This window comes from Gopherus evgoodei, chromosome 1 (assembly GCF_007399415.2).
Source record: "Gopherus evgoodei ecotype Sinaloan lineage chromosome 1, rGopEvg1_v1.p, whole genome shotgun sequence".
Lineage (NCBI taxonomy): Eukaryota > Metazoa > Chordata > Testudines > Testudinidae > Gopherus > Gopherus evgoodei.
In genome coordinates this window covers 202392617-202410438 of record NC_044322.1, presented here as the reverse complement: position 1 = coordinate 202410438, position 17822 = coordinate 202392617, and the positions used below count along the sequence as shown (strand labels likewise).

At 41.3% G+C, this 17822-nt stretch overlaps 2 protein-coding genes across 3 annotated transcripts in view; one reads left to right on the top strand and one right to left on the bottom strand.

The window, feature by feature from the left end:
* Positions 1 to 11995, top strand: part of NIT2 (nitrilase family member 2) — a 29867-nt gene extending 17872 nt beyond the window's left edge. The window contains 6 exon segments of the mRNA XM_030583016.1: positions 1280 to 1373; positions 2880 to 2954; positions 3749 to 3827; positions 4686 to 4784; positions 7215 to 7270; positions 9186 to 11995. Of these exon segments, the coding sequence (XP_030438876.1) occupies positions 1280 to 1373; positions 2880 to 2954; positions 3749 to 3827; positions 4686 to 4784; positions 7215 to 7270; positions 9186 to 9277 (495 nt within the window). The 3' untranslated portion in view covers positions 9278 to 11995.
* A 1869-nt stretch (positions 11996 to 13864) lies between these two features.
* TOMM70 (translocase of outer mitochondrial membrane 70) overlaps positions 13865 to 17822 on the bottom strand; it is a 44442-nt gene continuing 40484 nt past the window's right edge. For both annotated transcript variants that reach the window (XM_030582961.1, XM_030582971.1), the window contains one exon: positions 13865 to 15987. In XM_030582961.1, coding sequence (XP_030438821.1) covers positions 15834 to 15987 — 154 coding nt within the window. In that variant the 3' untranslated portion in view covers positions 13865 to 15833. The remainder of the gene's footprint in view (positions 15988 to 17822) is intronic.

Below are 17822 nucleotides of genomic sequence, written 5' to 3'. Positions count from 1 at the left end.
GTCAGCGGTTCTCAAACTGTGGGTCGGGACCCCAAAGTGGGTCCCGACCACCTTTGAATGAGATCACCAGGACTGGCTTAGACTTGCTGGGGTCCAGGGCTGAAGCCCGAGCCCCACTGCCCGGGGCCAAAGCCAAAGCCCTGGGTGGTGGGGCTCAGGTTGCAGGCCCTCGGCTTGGGGCTGAAGCCCTTGAGTTTCAGCTTTGGCCCCCGTTTCTGGAGCGGTGGGGCTCAGGCTTCCCTCCCCATTCCGCACCCGTGGCAATGGGGCTCCTGGGTTCGTGTAGTAATTTTTGTTGTGAGAAGGAGGTCATGGTGCAATGAAGTTTGAGAACCTCTGGCCTAAGTATAATTAATCCTGCTTCAGCATGGAGGAATAGACTGAATGGCCTGTTGATGTCCCTTTTAGCCCTGCATTTCTAGGATGAACAGAGTATTTAAAATCCTCATGCTATTTCTGACTGACTCTTTTCATGAACAAGTTAGAGAGTTCTTTATTATTCGTTACGTCTTTAGCTAGTTTTACATAGTTTCTTTTACTGCATCACACCAAAGACTTTTCATTTTATCTAGTAAGCAGTATAAAAAATGGGCATATTGATTAACTGGTGCACATTATTTAAAAGGCACAGACATTTTTTCAAATAGTTTAGGAAACTTATACACAAATCCAAGACAGGCTTTTGAGCTAAAAAATCTTGTCACAGTTCCCAAATACTAATTACATCTAAAAGAATATTTGATTGTGATTCTGATAAGGCACTGGTTTAGGATAATAAAATAGGCCAGAGCAGTGGTTCTCAACCAGGGGTACGTGTACCCCTAGAAGTACACAGAGGTCTTCCAGGGAATACTTCAACTCCTCTAGATATTTGCCTATTTTTACAACAGGCTACATAAAAAGCACTAGCAAAGTCAATACAAACTACAATTTCACACAATGACTTGTTTACACTATATGCTGAAATGTAAGTATAATATTTATATTCCAATTGATTTATTTTATAATTATATGGTAAACATGAGAAAATAAGCATTTTTCAGTAACAGAGTGCTATGACACTTTTGTAAGCAAGTAGATTTTAAGGGAGGTGAAGCATGGGGGTACACAAGAGAAATCAGAATCCTGAAAGAGGTACAGTCGTCTGGAAAGTTTAAGAGCTACTGGGCTAGAGGATCCATAAGTTTAACATAGGCTCATACACAGTAGGGAGAAATCTTTGTTAATATCATTGTGCTGAATAATTTGTAAGGAATGTCTTGGGTTATTTTTTAAACAGATTCATTTATTTGACATTAATGTTCCTGGGAAAATCCGGTTCCAGGAGTCAGAAACTCTGAGCCCAGGGGACAGTTTCTCCATCTTTGATACTCGTGAGTATAAGAGAATCAGTTACATTTCTAATGAGCTCTAATAAAATGACAGCAACCACCATCTTGACATTGTTTTTTCCACGATAGTAGTAGTATTTATGTCAAAGTGTGCTATGCATTTGACAAACGGAGGAAGTTAGTGCATTTTTCAAAAGCACCAAAGTCCTTTTATCAAGTGAAGGAGCCTATCTCATTGGGAGTCAATGGCTCCTAAATCTCCCATATGCTTCTTGAAAAGTTTACCCATAGTCAAATCTGTGATTTGAAAAGACAAAGACAGAGGGTGGTGGAAAGAGATGCAACGTCCAAACAAAATGGTCTGGGCAGCGATAGACATGTATCATGTTGGTTCCATTCATTAAGATGATGGTTGTAAGTTTGTATAACTAGGAGTCTTATACTTTAGTCGAATAAAAGGGTGAATTCTATTTTTATAGGGCCTGGTTTGGAGTGTTACACATTCCATGATCTGTATTTATAAATAGCAGTGTTATCTCGCAGGAGTGCTGTTGATTTTGTGGAGCCCTGGCTTTGGTCTTGTGGTTTGGAGTTCTGGTTCCAGAATTCCCAGTTGCCTGTTCAGATTGTGCCTAGTTTGAGTTTCCTCTCAAACTAGAATGGAAAGAATGGGGAAAGCAATTATTGAAGCAGCTTTTTTGTGAGGGTTCAGTATTCCCATAGCACATACTGGCAGTTTACAAAATTCATTTGAACAATGGAATCATTTTATTTAGGTCATTTATGTGGGCCTCCTTACACCTGAAAGTTGGCTTGGAAAAGAATGAACAAAGTGTTGAACTAAACCTGAGAAATTATATCCTATTAGGATGGTATAGTAGAGGAGATTTCAGATTTTCAGCTAACATAGGAGAATGTCCTATGTGATTTGTTTTATATCCACACCCTAGACGACTTGCTCCCTTAAGTGACGCTTGCACTTGCTATAATCCCCACCAAAATTTCCATGTCCCATGAACTGAGCTGTCTCCAAATTATCAAATATCCGTTGGGCTGTGGTCATCTCCTTCTTGCAACACTATGGTTGTGTATGGGAGAAATCTCTTAGCAACCACTATTATTTCAGTGCATGTAGTTTGTGGTTTTTCTTTCCCATCTGTGTGCTTCATTGAGAAGTTGATCAATAATTTTTGAGAAGATACCTATAAAACCAAAGACATAACATGACAAGCTTTTAGAGGATATAGCTGCTTGATAAGGCAGTTGTGACAGGGACCTCTTTCTACTCCATAAAATAACTAACAATATCCACATTTAAAAAAAGAAAATTCTCAGACTGGTGCACTTTCTTGGTAATGCTTGCTGAAATTCACTGAAGGCACAGTGGTTGCAGATAAGAAAGCACATGTCTAAAATCAGTGCTTGTTTCTTGTGGTGGAAAGTATTGTACAAGAGCTTTCTCGATTGGTGGATGGAGACTTGAGATTCCCTTCCTGCATTCAGCATGACAGTGACTTCTGCTTTGTGTCTCTTCTGTTTTGGGAACAGCATACTGTAAAGTGGGACTGGGGATCTGCTATGACATCCGATTTGCTGAGCTTGCTCAAATCTACACACAGAAAGGTGAGGATGTGTTGCTAAGTAAACTTGTGCAGACATTAATTGAGAGGTGACCCATCCATACGGAACTGCTTCAGAAAAAGGGTTTCTTGCTTTTCAATCCACGGCTGCATACATGTGGTCAGACCCCATGATTATCCACAAACTGCATAAATAGCATCAAGAATAGAGCTCATGAGCTTCTGGTCCAAAAATACAGCTATCTGCTTGGCTAGTCAAAGAAGCAGCACCTCTCATTGAGGTGCTGGTCCTACATGACTACATCAGAATATCAAAGACTGATGCATGCACCTGTTCCTGTGAGCCAGTGCACAAAAGTATTCCCTGTGGTTTACTTGGCAGAAGTGTGTATACATACCCTTTGTGGACATTCTGCATATTCTAACCAGTTACGGATACTGATGTCTTTAAGTAAATACATTCAAAGGAACTTCCTCTCCCCCCTTCCCTTAATCCCAGCCACACAGTTTTCCTCCCCGGCTCTGTGCCAGGATTGATTCCCAGGCACTGAGCAGCATTGGTTTTGAGTGTCTAAACACCAGCTGCCCTCTTTTATTGGAGGGTGGGCCAAGTTTTAGCAGCTAAGTACAAGTCAGCTTCGTGGTGATCAAAGTGTTCAGGTAGCCTGTGCTGGCTGTCTCCTAAAGCCACCACGCTCTTTGACACAACCTACCTGATTGACTGGGTGTATTCAGCAGTACAGGGATACTGCAGCTCTGAACTGCAATAACCATGCTTCCCCCATGACAACTTCTTCTGTTATCTTATAATACCGAGGCATTTCTTTTTTAACCAAGGTTGCCAGCTGCTAGTGTATCCAGGGGCTTTTAATATGACAACTGGACCAGCCCACTGGGAACTGCTGCAAAGGGGACGGTAAGAACTAAGCAACAGCCTTTCCCTCCTCCCCCTGATAGGGATTTTAGCTTGTTGAACTGACTCAGAATTTTGTTTTTAAACTATATTATTTAATAAACAACTGGGCTTTGGTGTCAGGATAGAAAGAATCATGTAACTCCCTTATATGTTATAGGCCATACACAACACCAAATAATTCCCGCCATCATTAGGAAAACTCTAATACTTCAGTCGTGATATAAACACCTTTGTGCCAATCTCTCTGATCCCAAGCTCCGAGAAAGCACTTTTCATCTGTACACCTTCGGGTGCTTTACGCAGAGAGGTAACACAGATGGGGAAGCTTGAGGCACTGAGAGGGAGAAGGGGGTTAATTCTAAGAGTTCCTCGCTGTGATTTTTCCCAAGATCAAGCTGAGTCAGTGAAAGTCAAGAACAGAACCCAGATCTCCTGAATCCCAGCACTGCTTAGTCACTTAGTTGGCATGTTGGCTCCTGTGTTACTGTCTAGATCCTGAAATGTAGGCAGTGGTTGGGAGTCAGACTGAGAGTGATTCAACCAGTCATCCCTATTGAGCAAAGGACTTAACTTGGCATTAATGGGAGCTTAAATGCTTTGGACCATTAAATCTGGTCCACTTGGCATATAGAGATTTCTCCTTTCCTGAGTCTCTGGATTTTTGCCTTGCTGACCTTCACATTATTTATGGTTTTGGCTATTTTGAATCTCCTAAAATGCAGCAAGATGGAAAATCCAGATCACCTCTTTGACATAATTTTTCCTTCCCTTCTGTTTGTTGTTTTTCTCAAATGCAACTAATCTGTGGTGTACAAAGATTTGGAAGATAATTTTTTTCTTGTCCTTCTTTGAATACAGAGCGGTTGATAACCAAGTCTATGTGGCTACTGCATCTCCTGCTAGGGACGAGAAAGCATCTTATGTTGCCTGGGCACACAGCACTGTAGTAAACCCATGGTAAATGGAGAAGAATAACTGAATTTTTCTGCTAACCAAACTTCAAGGGACACTATCACACTTCTGTCTGAAAACGTTTCTACCTACTCTTAAAAGTATCACCTAAGATTCCTTTAACTGAAAATGACATACAGTTCTCTACTCGATTTTTACAATTAACTTTATGCATCTGACAGCACCTTATGTATAGCCACTTTGTTCTTTTTGTGGGTTTTTCACATAGCAAAAAGAAACAGAAAACCTTAGATAAAATGTGGTTCTAAAGACACAGAAATTGTCTGAAGAATTCAGAGGTAAGTGTAGCAACTGGGATTACTTCACTACTTAAAAAAAAAAAAGGCTGGATTTCAAGTTGTTATAGTGTCCATCTAAGAAAATCTCCTTTCATTAGCTTAGTTCCTTAAGCTAATACCCAGCAGAATTGTGAAATAGCCATTAAAGGAGGAACATAAGAATATTTAGCTTCCTGTGGGCTTGTGCATCCCCTTTCTAACAAAGGGCAAATATTACTTGGCTGTCAGTTAAAGTTCAACAAAAAGACTAAAAAAAAAATTACTGCTTGGTAGAAATATTTAAAGCTAAAGAGAAGCAAACCTTTACTGCAATGTGGTCAGGGATGCTTGGACCAAACTAACTGGGTTTGGGTGAATGACCAATGTCCAAATAACAAATCGGTTTAAAGTTTTTCTCTGAATATAATTGGAGTTCAAGTTGACACTTTGAAAGCTTTTTACCTGGATTAAAAACTAATCCCAGTGTATTGAACTCTGCATTGTCCACTCTTTAGCTTGATATTTTTCATTTTGTTTAAAGATCAGAGATAAAGATCCAGTTAAAAAACAGTTGAGTATACACTATAGTCTTGGGATGGATAAAACAATATATTCATGCTGAGTATCTCATCACATTCCGCAAGATATCTAGTCATTTACATGACACTTACCAGAATTATCTGCATGAGAGAGAGTATTAAAAACCAAACCACCATTCAGAAAAGTCAGTGTATTATGTGGTTAATTGCAAAGCTGAATCACCTTGGGAGCTGTCTGCTAGAAACTCGTTAACTAGAGCTTTACAGGCTTTGGCATCATAATCGAAGAATAAAATTAACTTGATCTTTGAGACAGAATTAGCGGGGCATAGACCAAATAGGTCAGTGTATTCCATGAGCAGCAGTAATTTTCATCGATGAGCCTGAGTAGCTTTGGATAAATCAGGAAAAATATGTAACCAAGATCCTTTCTAGGCAATAATTACCTTTTTTCTTCCAAATAATTAACTCCATTCATGTTACTCATCAGCTAGAAAACTGCGTTCGAAGTTCTCATGTAAAGCTCAAACCTGTTTATTTGATTGTTGGTGCCTTAGCCCTTTCACTTAGCAAATAGTAATGCCGTTGCAGCGAACAACAGAGATGGTGAAAAAGAAGTGTGCAGGCTCAATAATGTTTGTTTGTTAATTCTGACTTTAAAATACACCCCTCTATGCCTGCCTGATTCCTTGAAATAACACACGAGTAGAATCTGAGATGGGAAGGACTTACTAGCTAGTCAACCCCCAGGATGGGCCGTATGCTGGAGAGTATCTGATGCTAAACTGATCCTACAGATAAACTTTGCCTGTGCCACAAAGACAATTTTTCTCCATATAAAGTACTTTTAGATTTATAGATTCAATGCTGGTTTGTCTACAGAGGATCACTTCTTAACAAGAACTATACGCCTGCGGGAGGTCTGCCGAAGCCGCGGGACCAGCGGACCCTCCGCAGGCAAGCGGCTGAAGGCATCCTGCCTGCTGTGCTTGGGGCGGCAAAATGCCTAGAGCCGCCCCTGATTGTGGAAGATTGCTTAGGGTATTGTGCCATGTCCAGGAGGCTTCTGGGAGAGAGAGATAAAAAACCTGCTGTCTGCTCTGGCACTGTAATGGTGAATGACATAGTGATGAATGCAGAAGTGCTGAGACCTACTCAGGGCAAGTGTTAATCACCAAAATGCTGATACAATTATGGAGGGGACTCTAATGAGGTGTAATCTTCATAAAGCAGTGCAATTCCAGAATGACTTCCAATGTGTGTATTATGCTTGCTGATTTTTAAACAAATCTTCTGATTCAATTTCTCAATCTTATTACTTAGATTCATTTTACACGTTTCTCTGTTAAAACCAAGTGCCCGTGGTATGCTCGAATCTGAAACTGCGTACGCTATGGGAAACGTTCTACTTTTCAGGCTCCCTAAGTCCCAAGAGAACTTGTGGGTGTGACCATGACCTTGCGCTTAGATTAAGTGTTAGATTGTATATTAGTGGGGGCAGCGACCATCTTTTTGTTCTGTGTTTGTACAACACCCAGCACAATGGGGTCTGAGTCCCCGGCAGGCTCCTAGGTGCTCCTGCAGTACAAATACTAAACAAATATCGTTTCGTTTTGCAGGGGGGAAGTCATAGCCAAAGCTGGCACTGAGGAAACCATTATCTACACAGATATAGGTAAGCTAGTAGTTTTTTGTTTCTTTGTTTTGTTCTTTCTTTCCCACCAAAAAAAGAGAAACTGGAGTCAATGAGGCTAAACCCCAGGTCCCCAAACGGTGGGGTGTGCCCCCTGGGGGGCAGTGAGGGGGCCCGGGCCAGCTGCCATGGGGGGCAGGGAGTGCCACCCTGCTCAGCTCCTGACCTCTGCTGCTGACCCTGCACCCAGGATCCCAGCCTCAGCCCTCTTACTCCTGTCTGCATCTCCCCCCCCCCCCGAGCAGTGGCCCCACAGAATGCAGGAGTGTGTGTGGACATGGGAGACATGAGGTAAAAAATCTGGGGACCATTGGGCTAAGCAGACCAAAACCCTCTATAAGCTGGGCAAGTTTTATTTTCCTGTTTTTAAAGACATTCTAGTGAAAGGTGAGAGCCTCATGGCCAGCCCTCAGCTTCAGAAACTGAAGGCTTCTAGTCATTCACAGAAACCAATATAACACGGGTAGCAGCAATGCCAGACCCTGCGGATCTGCCACACCGACCTGGAAGGCTCGCCTCTATGGGCATAGGGAGTTCAGTCTCCGTGAACTATTCAGTCCTTAGCCTCTCTGCCAACACTGCCACCTATGGTGCCTAGCCTTCTCTGTGCCTGCTCCGCAACTCGACAGGCAATACAAGCATTCCCCACTAGACCTAAGTAGGCCCTGCTATTTTTCTGCAAGTTGGGGATAGGCACCCTCAGGCCATCTGACTGTCTCCCTGGAGTGTCCAGCCCTATTCCACTGGACACTCGCAGTGTTCAGCTTTGCTACTTCCAAAGAAGCAGTGCACCCCAACTTATCAGTTACGCCTCTGCTCACCGCTCTGCTGAACACACAGCACTTGTGTTTATAGTGAAAACAAGTAAAAGTTTATTTAATGAAGTATAGTGTGGAGCACTGCGGTTCAAGTGGCAAGTTAAAAGTATTGGAAACAAATGGCTGCATAAAAAATAACACAGATTCTAGAACCTAGACTTACTTAACTGGAGACTTTCCTGTCTTTGAGAGAGCAAAGCTCACCCAAAGTCCTTCCAGCATTTTACAGCCTGGGTTGGTTGTGATCTTCCATTCGTGATAGAAATCACGCTGTCCATTTGCCGCCTCGGAGAAGGATCCAGCATGTCTGTTTGCACCCCAGACGTATCATTGCCCTTACTGGTAAATTGGATTCCCTCCCCCTTCCCCCTGACCGATTTTTGTAAATTTCCTCCCTTGAAGATTTCAGTCTCGCGATTAGCATTTGGCTCAGTATGCAAACAGGCATCCAGTGAGAGACATATGTTGCTCAATACATACTTCACCAGCAAGAGGAACAATCATCCGTTACCCACCACCTGGTTACCTGCCTTCCGAACATACTTAAGGAGTTGTGTCTATATTAAAAATTATCATCTGTCCATGCCTTTTGCAATGATTATGATGGCTACTGGCTCTGAGTGAAAACCTTAGTGAATTATGCTGCATATATCTGATCGGGGGACCACTGTGAAACTCTCTGTATCCTGTGCCATCCGCCAGTTGGCACCAAGAGATATTTTGGGTCACAGCGTCACTTGTGGCAATAGTTTTTGTGATCTAGCCATTGACCAGCCACAGAAATGCATAGGCCCAGATTGGTCAAACCCATTCAAGACAAGTTCCTCTTCACATGACTTGTACAAGTCAGATCACGTACGTATCTCCTGCCTTGCATAAGCATCAGGCTCTGTGTTCATGCACGCAAGTCAGGTACACACAAATGTGTGCAGGTTTGCAAATCTCACTAATCCTTTTTCAGTTTCTCCAGCTCTGTACAGTGTCTTTCTCATGGATCTTTGCATACAAAGTGGTGCACATGCTTTTTTCCAAGCATCAGCTGGAGTTTGTCTAACTATTTAACTTTTCACTTTTTACAGACCTGAAGAAGCTTGAAGACATCCGCCAACAAATCCCCATTCTTACTCAAAAGCGCTCAGATCTGTACAGCGTAGAGGCAAAGAGAGAGTGAGGCTTCATGCGTACAGCTCCATGCTCTTCAAAACTCAGATCAAGAGCCGCTCTTTTGACATTTGCTTGTATCATCAGACAGAAAAAGACAGTAAAATAATCATTTTCACAAGCTATTGCTGACCTTGCATCCGATAACCATACAGTTAAGCACAAGAGCACAGGGTTCATTTCAGAATTATACCAGCATAAGTGAAGCTGAATGGAGGTGGCTTGTGAGCTGGCTTTTATCTCCTTTCATACTTTAGCTATTTCATGGTACTTTACAAAGCCATGACTTAAGTGCTGGGATAGAGTTTTGCCTGCAGCTTTTGAACACTGAACCTTGTCTAGCTGAGGAGGAATGCTGGCCAGGACCCTGCACTTTCTGAAAAGTGCCATGAGACTTTGTAGTTTCTACCCAAACAATTATTGAAGGTCTAGTATCTCAACTGTATTGGATAGAGTGAGTCCTGCCGTGAGACTTGAACCCACTGCTGTGGGTCCAGAGGTACAGCTGACACCACCCCACTGACATACACCGAAGTTATATTTTCTGTATGCAGTGATGTAAAATCAAAGGTCTTTCTACTGTGGCTGTCACTGTCATATCTAGGCATCAAATTAATGATGACTTTTCTTCTCCTGCCTTTCTGCCCTATGCATCCCAGCCCGGGCATAGAGGATGAATTCCTACTCCCATTTGCTGCTGCTCGCAGTTCTCTAGCACTTGCCTGTCTTCCTGCCTCAGGTTCCCTCTGGAGCCTATTGCTGTCAACCCTTAACTGGCTGCGGAGGAGGGGAAACTGGGCTAAGGCTGCCATTTTATGCAAGATCCTTGCAACTGTGTTCAGCATCAGTATCTACCAAGTTAATTTTTACACTGTTCTTTATATTAAACACACTATTATTCTTAGTTTGGTGCTTATGTTTAATGCAACAAGAGGAGCTGGCATGGATTCTTCTGCAAGCTCTAACCTAGTGGTGGTGGTACAGCATCCTTTTGACAGGCTATAAGAAAATCCAGTTAAACAAGACTGTGGCTTGAGATAGCTCCTGGAATATTTTGCCACCTTGCAATGTACAAATAAAGCACCAATCACTGGCCCTAATAAAGGCTGTGATCCTGCCACCCATCTGGGTGTGGAATTCCCCCTCTCATGGAGGGGATGATTGGGCTTATTTTAAATTGCAGATCCTTAAAGCAAAACTACTGTGTAAACAAGTGTCATGGTAGCAATTCTGGTAAAGCTAGTTAGTGGAAAATCTGTAATAACTCCTCTCAAGAATGTGGGATACCAAGGCCGAGAGAGGAGGCCATCACACACATTCCCCCTTGTATCTCCCTGACTTCTGGAGTTCTCTGGACAATCTAGACTCATTCCCTTGTCACTTTAATGGCTAATTCTCAAGTTTGTAAGCAAATGCCCAAACTCTTTTATGTAAAAGTTTTTTAAAATGTAGATCAATAGTTTGTCACCATTAGCTCATCTAACAAGCGACTCTTCCTCTCACTGCTGTAAACATTTAACTCACTCTTAGCATTTACACCAGTCATTCCGTTTAATTTCTGATTCAAGCCAGACTCCAGCCTGTGTAAACATATTAAAAGTGAGGGGCCAAATTCTGCCCTGGAACAGCTAGACTATCTGCAATGGAATAATTCCAGATGGAGAGTAGTGCTAGAAAGGTTTTAGACCATTATGTCTTGCATGTAGAGTCTAAGCTAATTATGGTGCAATTCCTGGCTTTGGCAGCTGGTGCTGCAACTTTAGTGATGTGGAATTCCTTTTCTTTGTGTGTCAGGACTCTATGTACACAGACTTTGAGGTACAGTACTACCTAAAGTGGCTTTTTCTAATTGTTAATTATGCCTCCTGCTATTTTGAACTGAATAATTTGCAAGCAGAAGAGGTGGTTAGAAAGGTACCTTTTGCTGAGGAGCTTTTGGAAACAGGCCTATTGCTGGAATTTGTTTTCTAAAGAAGGAGTCGGGGGGAGAGGGGAATTACTACTCTTGAGCAATGTGGGCCTACATCTGAGACATACTGAGCACCTGTAGCTCCCACTGACGATTACTGCACAGGTGTTTGCTGTACTAGCCATCTGGGTAGAGATGAGGCCTATCAGCTGTAGAGGATCCTTCATTTCTTCACTGTTCCTCTCACTGAAATGAGGGACAAATTTTGGTAACATGCTTCATCATGACAAACTGGCAATTTAAGTGGCTAAAATACCTTTGCAATAAAACAATGTCTTTTCTGCCTCCAACTCTGAGCCTAAGAGACATTGTTTTCCAATTTCCAGGGTTTACAGTAGCCTCTCAAAAAAAGCACCAAACAGTAGCTGCACTGTAAAAGGCCCTTCTAATCTCAGCAGCTTGCTTCTCAAATACAAAAATAGTTTCAGCACCTTGTTTTCATTAAGTAGACACACTGCATAAGAATTTCCCAAACCAGACTATAAAATGAAGATTTATTAGTTGAAAAATATAAAAGATTTAGCAAACAATGTACCATTTTGAGTCTAGTTTAATATAAATTTCTGCAAGGAGCCATCCTCTGAGCCCCTCCTGTCTGCCACCCTCAGCACGATAACCCAGGTCAGCATATATGACTTATAAAAACATCAGCTATTTGTTTCATTTTTAAACTACAGTGTCTGATAGAAGGATACGGTTTGGGTTTTCTTGTTTTTGTTTCCTGTGCAGCAGAATATAAATTAAAGTTTATTTTTCATGTTTGGAGGATTTAAAAAAAAGCAAGATTCTACATCGCCTGATTCTTAATTTTGCAAATGTAAACTGCAGTCTACATCTGGTGGTAGGATAAAGAGAAAATTCACATCTAGACAGGGACAATTTTCCTAGAGAGCCAAACTGGAATAACATTTCTCAGTTTGAGAAGAGGTCAGAAAATGATCACAGCTGAGGCTCACATATATAGCACTGTTATGAGCAGGTGGCAACCTTACATCAGCTCTTGATGTGGCTCATTGATATCCTTTTGAAATGGGTGCATTGCCAGGTGTGGGGATTTTTGTTTTTTCATACAATCAAAAAAAAACAACAAAACTTCCCAAACCATTCTTACACTATTTAATAGTTAAAACAGTCACTAATGTTTTTTGTGCTGATGAAAGACAGATACTTTATTAAGGCACTGTATTATATACATATGCATCAGAATTCTATAAATATAGAATATCACCAGCACTGCACCAGTATCAGCATATTCCCCAAAGTTCAGCTGCCAGGAAAAAGTAGTTTTAGGAATGACAGAAAAGAGGGCAATAGCTTGCATTTAGATAGAAGGCAGGAAAGCTGGTATGAGCGCTGTTGGGAGGTCTGGGCTGAGCTATCCTTACTGATTCAGCTGCTCTCACTCCCCAGTCTAATAGACTATATAGACCAGTTGTTGATCGTTACAATTTAGTTTTGGAAGCCTGCCTTAGTTTTTCATCTTTGGAATCTGGGTTCAAATCCTGATGATTTAAATCCCAAATGAAGCATGATCTCTTCCTAATCTCCATTTATGCACCTTGTGAACTATCTGGCATGCCTCTCTAAAACTCTTCATGCAAGAACTAGAATACCAGGGATTTTACAAGATTAGGATTAAGCTAGGTGGCAGAAGTGTGGGGAAGCTGCTTCTCACAGTGCCTGGTGCACCAAGTCTGCTGTATCCATGGCTCACTTTCCCTAGATTGTTTTTAAATAAACCATGGAAAACACAGGAATTTTTAAAAGCTGGTTTACATTCCTGGCTTGAAGGCAATCCTTAATGGCCATCCCTACAGCATGCTATTACTGGGACTCTGAGCAGAAACTGCACAGTGAAGGATGTGACTGCATACATGTAAGTGGAATGCAGACTGCTGTTTCCTCACTACAGATTGGATAGCCTTTCCTCATGTTAATTTCTTAACACTGTGCCTTAGCAAAGGGCAGGAGTCACAGCTTGGGTTAAAAGAACAGGAGTACTTGTGGCACCTTAGAGACTAACAAATTTATTTCAGCATGAGCTTTCATGAGCTACAGCTCACTTCTTCGGATGCATAGAATGGAACACAGACAGGAGCTATTTATACATACAGAGAACATGAAAAGGTGGAAGTATGCATACCAACAGGAAGAGTCTAATCAATTGAGATGAGCTATCAGCAGCAGGAAGGAAAAAAACTTTTGAAGTGATAATCGAGATGACCCATGGAAGGTGTGAGAACTTAACATAGGGAAATAGATTCAATTAGTGTAATGACCCAACCATTCCCGGTCTCTGTTTAGGCCTGAGTTAATTGTATCTAATTTGCATATTACTTCGAGTTCTGCAGTCTCTCTTCAAGTCTGTTTTTGAAGATTTTTTGTTGCAAAATTGCCACCTTCAAGTCTGTCACTGAGTGGTTAGAGAGGTTGAAGTGTTCTCCCACTTGTTTTTTATTCATCCCACTCTTTTTTGAGGGAGAAAACGAAAGGCAGTTTTGAATATTCATTAGTTAGAATCAGTTCCTCCTAGATTCACAGAAACCTTGTTTACATAAAACACAATTCTAGATTGGTACAACTTCCACTTAGCAGGTAAGTAATTTCCCACCAAAACCTGGCCTTATATAAAAGAGAGAAATCTAAATGTAATATTTATTTGGTGACTTTACAGGTGATAAGTCATTTACAAAAAAAAATTACAGACAAATGCATCTTTCAGTGCAGTTTCAACTATCTGAAGAGCAGGCAACAGTCCGTGATGTGGAATGCTAGTATTAGGCAGCACATGCTTTTTTCCCCTTAATCTTTTGGAGGAGGAGGAGGAAAAATAACTGTCTGTTGTAGATAAGGCCATGCAAATAAAAACCCTGCTGAAGAACAGGATACAGTGAAGCTTATACGTAGTTTCTGAGGATTTGGCATGTTTCTGTTTTCAATTAATAGAAACACACGTTGAAAATTTCATAAGCAGCCCCATGCTCTTCTTTAATGAAGTGTCCTTTGAGCCTGCTTGTTCAATCATTTTTCATTCCATACCAATACCACTGGTTCCTGAATCGTGTAAATGGAAGGATTAAGCCAATATGTCTCCAGGTCCTCCTCCACCCCATTATTCAGAGCAATTGCTGGGAGGGAAGGGGAAAGAAGGGAGGCTAAGGTAAAAACAAAAAAAAAACAGCTTGCCCCATTAATGCCAGAGCTAGCAGATCGTTTTGCACTTGCTTAGCTCATTCCTTTAAGTGACATAGATTAGAAAGTCACCATAGATTTGCATATAGTTTGGGGGTGGAGATAAGACCCAAAATTAAGGGTATGCAATTTGATGAGATGCAAGGTAAGAAGAGCTCCCTACCTCCCATGAAGCTAGTGGGAGGCAAGCATGGACTGACTTTGGTTCCAAAGAGTAATGAGCAGCATCTACAGTGCCCTTTACAGTTCCTAGCCCTAGGAAGACTTTATACTAGTGTTCTAAGAAAAAGTCAATCAGAAGGAACATGCTGTTCACTGAACAACTGTGTTATTTCTACTGAACATTTGTAATTTTAGCAAATATGGGCTCTAAGTAACAAAATTAAGATTCCAAATCCATTCCTGGGCAGTTCAGACAGCTTTGTTCATTTTCTCATCCAATCCTCTCGTGGGAATTTACAAACACTTGGCTAGAACAAGGATCTATGCATTTCTTGAGTTTAAATGTAAACATCATATTATCTGTTACATCTAGGCCAAAACTCTGAACTGTCCCAAGTTTGAACTCAGGCACGACCATACCTTGGCAGTTCGTCTCAGCACAACATTCAGTTTCTTAAAAAATTCTCAGAAGCACTGGGAAGCTTTAAGAATTTCTGCTGGCGTTAGAGTGAGGACAACTGTAGAAGGAAAGGGCATTTTCCTTTTTAGCATAACGAAAGCTTTTTTAAATAGCTCTCAAATATAGTACACAAGTGCTTTTTGGGGAGAAGAAAAATGACTACCAAAGGAACCTCTTAATAGCTGCCACAGGACCATTTTAAGTAGTTATGCAGAGGGTGGAAGAGGTAAGGGAAGATTGTGCATGCTTGGATGTATTTACAGGGTTTGTCTTCACATCTATTGGCTTTTAAAAAATCCCTACAATTAAATAGTTTAGTAAATTAAGTTTTGTTTTTGCAAAACTAAAGTCAACCCATAGAAATTAACTGCATATGAAAGAAACCTATTTTACAGCATTAACAACTATAAAATCAACAGGAAAACATGCTGTAAAATTCTATTTTGATAAAGCAAAAATCATCCACATCATCATCACCCAAAAATTAAAGTTTTTATTTGCATGGCCAAAATATCCTTTGTTCCCTTGCAACTTTGTTTTATTTTCCTTAACAGCTGGTAAGGTTTCCTGCATAGGGAACAAGTCGCAGCACAGCATACTTCCTTCAACAGCCACTCCCACAACACCTAAACATTTAACAGATGTAACAAATGACACCACCACAAACGGGAAAAAACTAAGTTCCACCATTCAACATCGTTTGCAACAGTGTCTTCAAGGCTAGGTTGACGTGGGCAACTTTACTTTTAAAAGGTCATTCTCTCCCTCCCCCTCATTGTTTCTTTACAATGTTGGCGGTTTCAGTCCATATTTCTTTGCAACTTCTGTCTGGGCATAAGCAGCATCACAGAGTGAGTAGAGGTGGGCCATCTCCATTTCAGATTTGGCCAGGTTAATAGCTTTGTTGAACATTTCAATGGCTTTATCCAGATTGCCTCTGAAATAAACCAGATCATCAAATTAAGACACTAAGTAACATTTTACATTTCTATAGAACCTTTATTCCCAGAGAGTTTACCAACCCATAGGTATTGCACCAGTGAAACACAGCAGCAAGTTTGGTAACCAAAGGCAACACAGGGGAGGGAAACACTTGTCTTACAGGTCACAGTTTGAAGTTTTCAGATAAGAACTTTCCATGACTGATGCAAGAGAGCACAGATTTAACTAGCTTTGTTATCACTCAACAACATCATCTGGAGGAACAGCTTTCAGTGGACTCTATGACATGCCAAAAAGGGGGATGTTCAGAGATTACACAGGCAACAGGGGGATGCCAGGGAGAAATTTTCAATACATGTTCTTGAAGAAATGGGCTCTGTTGCCCATAAAAGCAAATGTATTGATGTTGTAATGAAGTAGCCTAGTAGTGGCCTTCTAGTCAAGATAGCAGCTCAAGTAATGCAGATTAATTATTCTGAACAAAATTGCTCGCAAATTATTCCCTGCAAAAAAATACAACTGTCTGCTTTTTTGATGCCAGGTATATCAGGGACTTTGTCAGAACGTACACTGCTCAAAACACTAACTCCAACATGCTATTATTTTGTCTTTACCAAGTCAGTTTGTGAACTTGGAAGAACTGCAAAGGGGATACAGACTCAAATAGCTGGAGGAAGGGATAACAGGTAAAATACAGTAAGAGGTCCTAGCCAGTTGCCAGCTAACTGTCCTTGTCCATACTATGAGCAAAACTTTCACATTTTTCCAGCATAATGAATTTCCACAGTTGTAATACTAGTTGTTATAGAGCACTTTCTATCAGTACATCTCAAAGTACTACAGAGGAGGTCAGTATCATTATCCCCATTTTACAGATGGGGGAAACGGAAGCACGGTCAGCCAGTGTGACTTGCCAGTGTCACCCAGCAGGCCAATAGATCAGCTGAGACTAGAACATGGATCTCCTGACTCTCAGTAAAGTGCCCTTACCACTAAGACACACTGTTTCTTAGACAAGGCTTAAAAGGGAAGACAGAAAAAAAACGGCAGAGGATGAGACTGATAGGCTTGGTCAGAGGGGAGACAAGGACTCTTTACTGAAACTCAGCCAAAGCCATGAGTATCTAGCTTAGCTGCCAAGTTTATGACTAGATATTCTGCAAGTGGTTTCAATCTGTGTGCTCAGTTTTTAGACAGACTATTTTGGAATTTCATGCAAATAGTCCCACAGAGGTGAAACAAACCTCAACCTCTAAGAAGAGTTAGTTGGGGCCAGAGTGTCTGGAGCCTAGTGTGCTCAAACTTCTCACGGAAAAGGGCATGGATTAAGGAGTCCTCTCCCATCAAGAGATACTACTTGCAGAACTATGGTTTAACAGAAATACAGGGAATGCCTATTAGTCATGGATGTGAAATGAGTTTTAAAAAGCAAGAAGGGACATGCAGATGGGTATTTAGTTCACTAATCAGAGCAGTCTTTTTTACTTTTCATAGGCTTGGGTGTGGAGAGGTTATTTTTAAGAAACAACTTTCATCACCACATTACTACATCCTAATTGACACAATCCTATCACTTGAACTTCGGCTGATCTAGCTGCCCACCAAAAATTATATAAAAGATGACCCTTGTATTTAACTCCTCCCACACTCGGTATGTAAGTGTTAATGGCTCAATTGTGACTGGAAAGCAATTCCTTGAATGCAGTGCATGAAACCTGCACTATGCCAATTACAGAAAAGGGGTTACTCCAGACACTATTCTTATCTCATTAGCACAAACTCCTTGTGAACTGGGGGAGTTTATGGGGCCACTGGATGGTGAAATGCCAG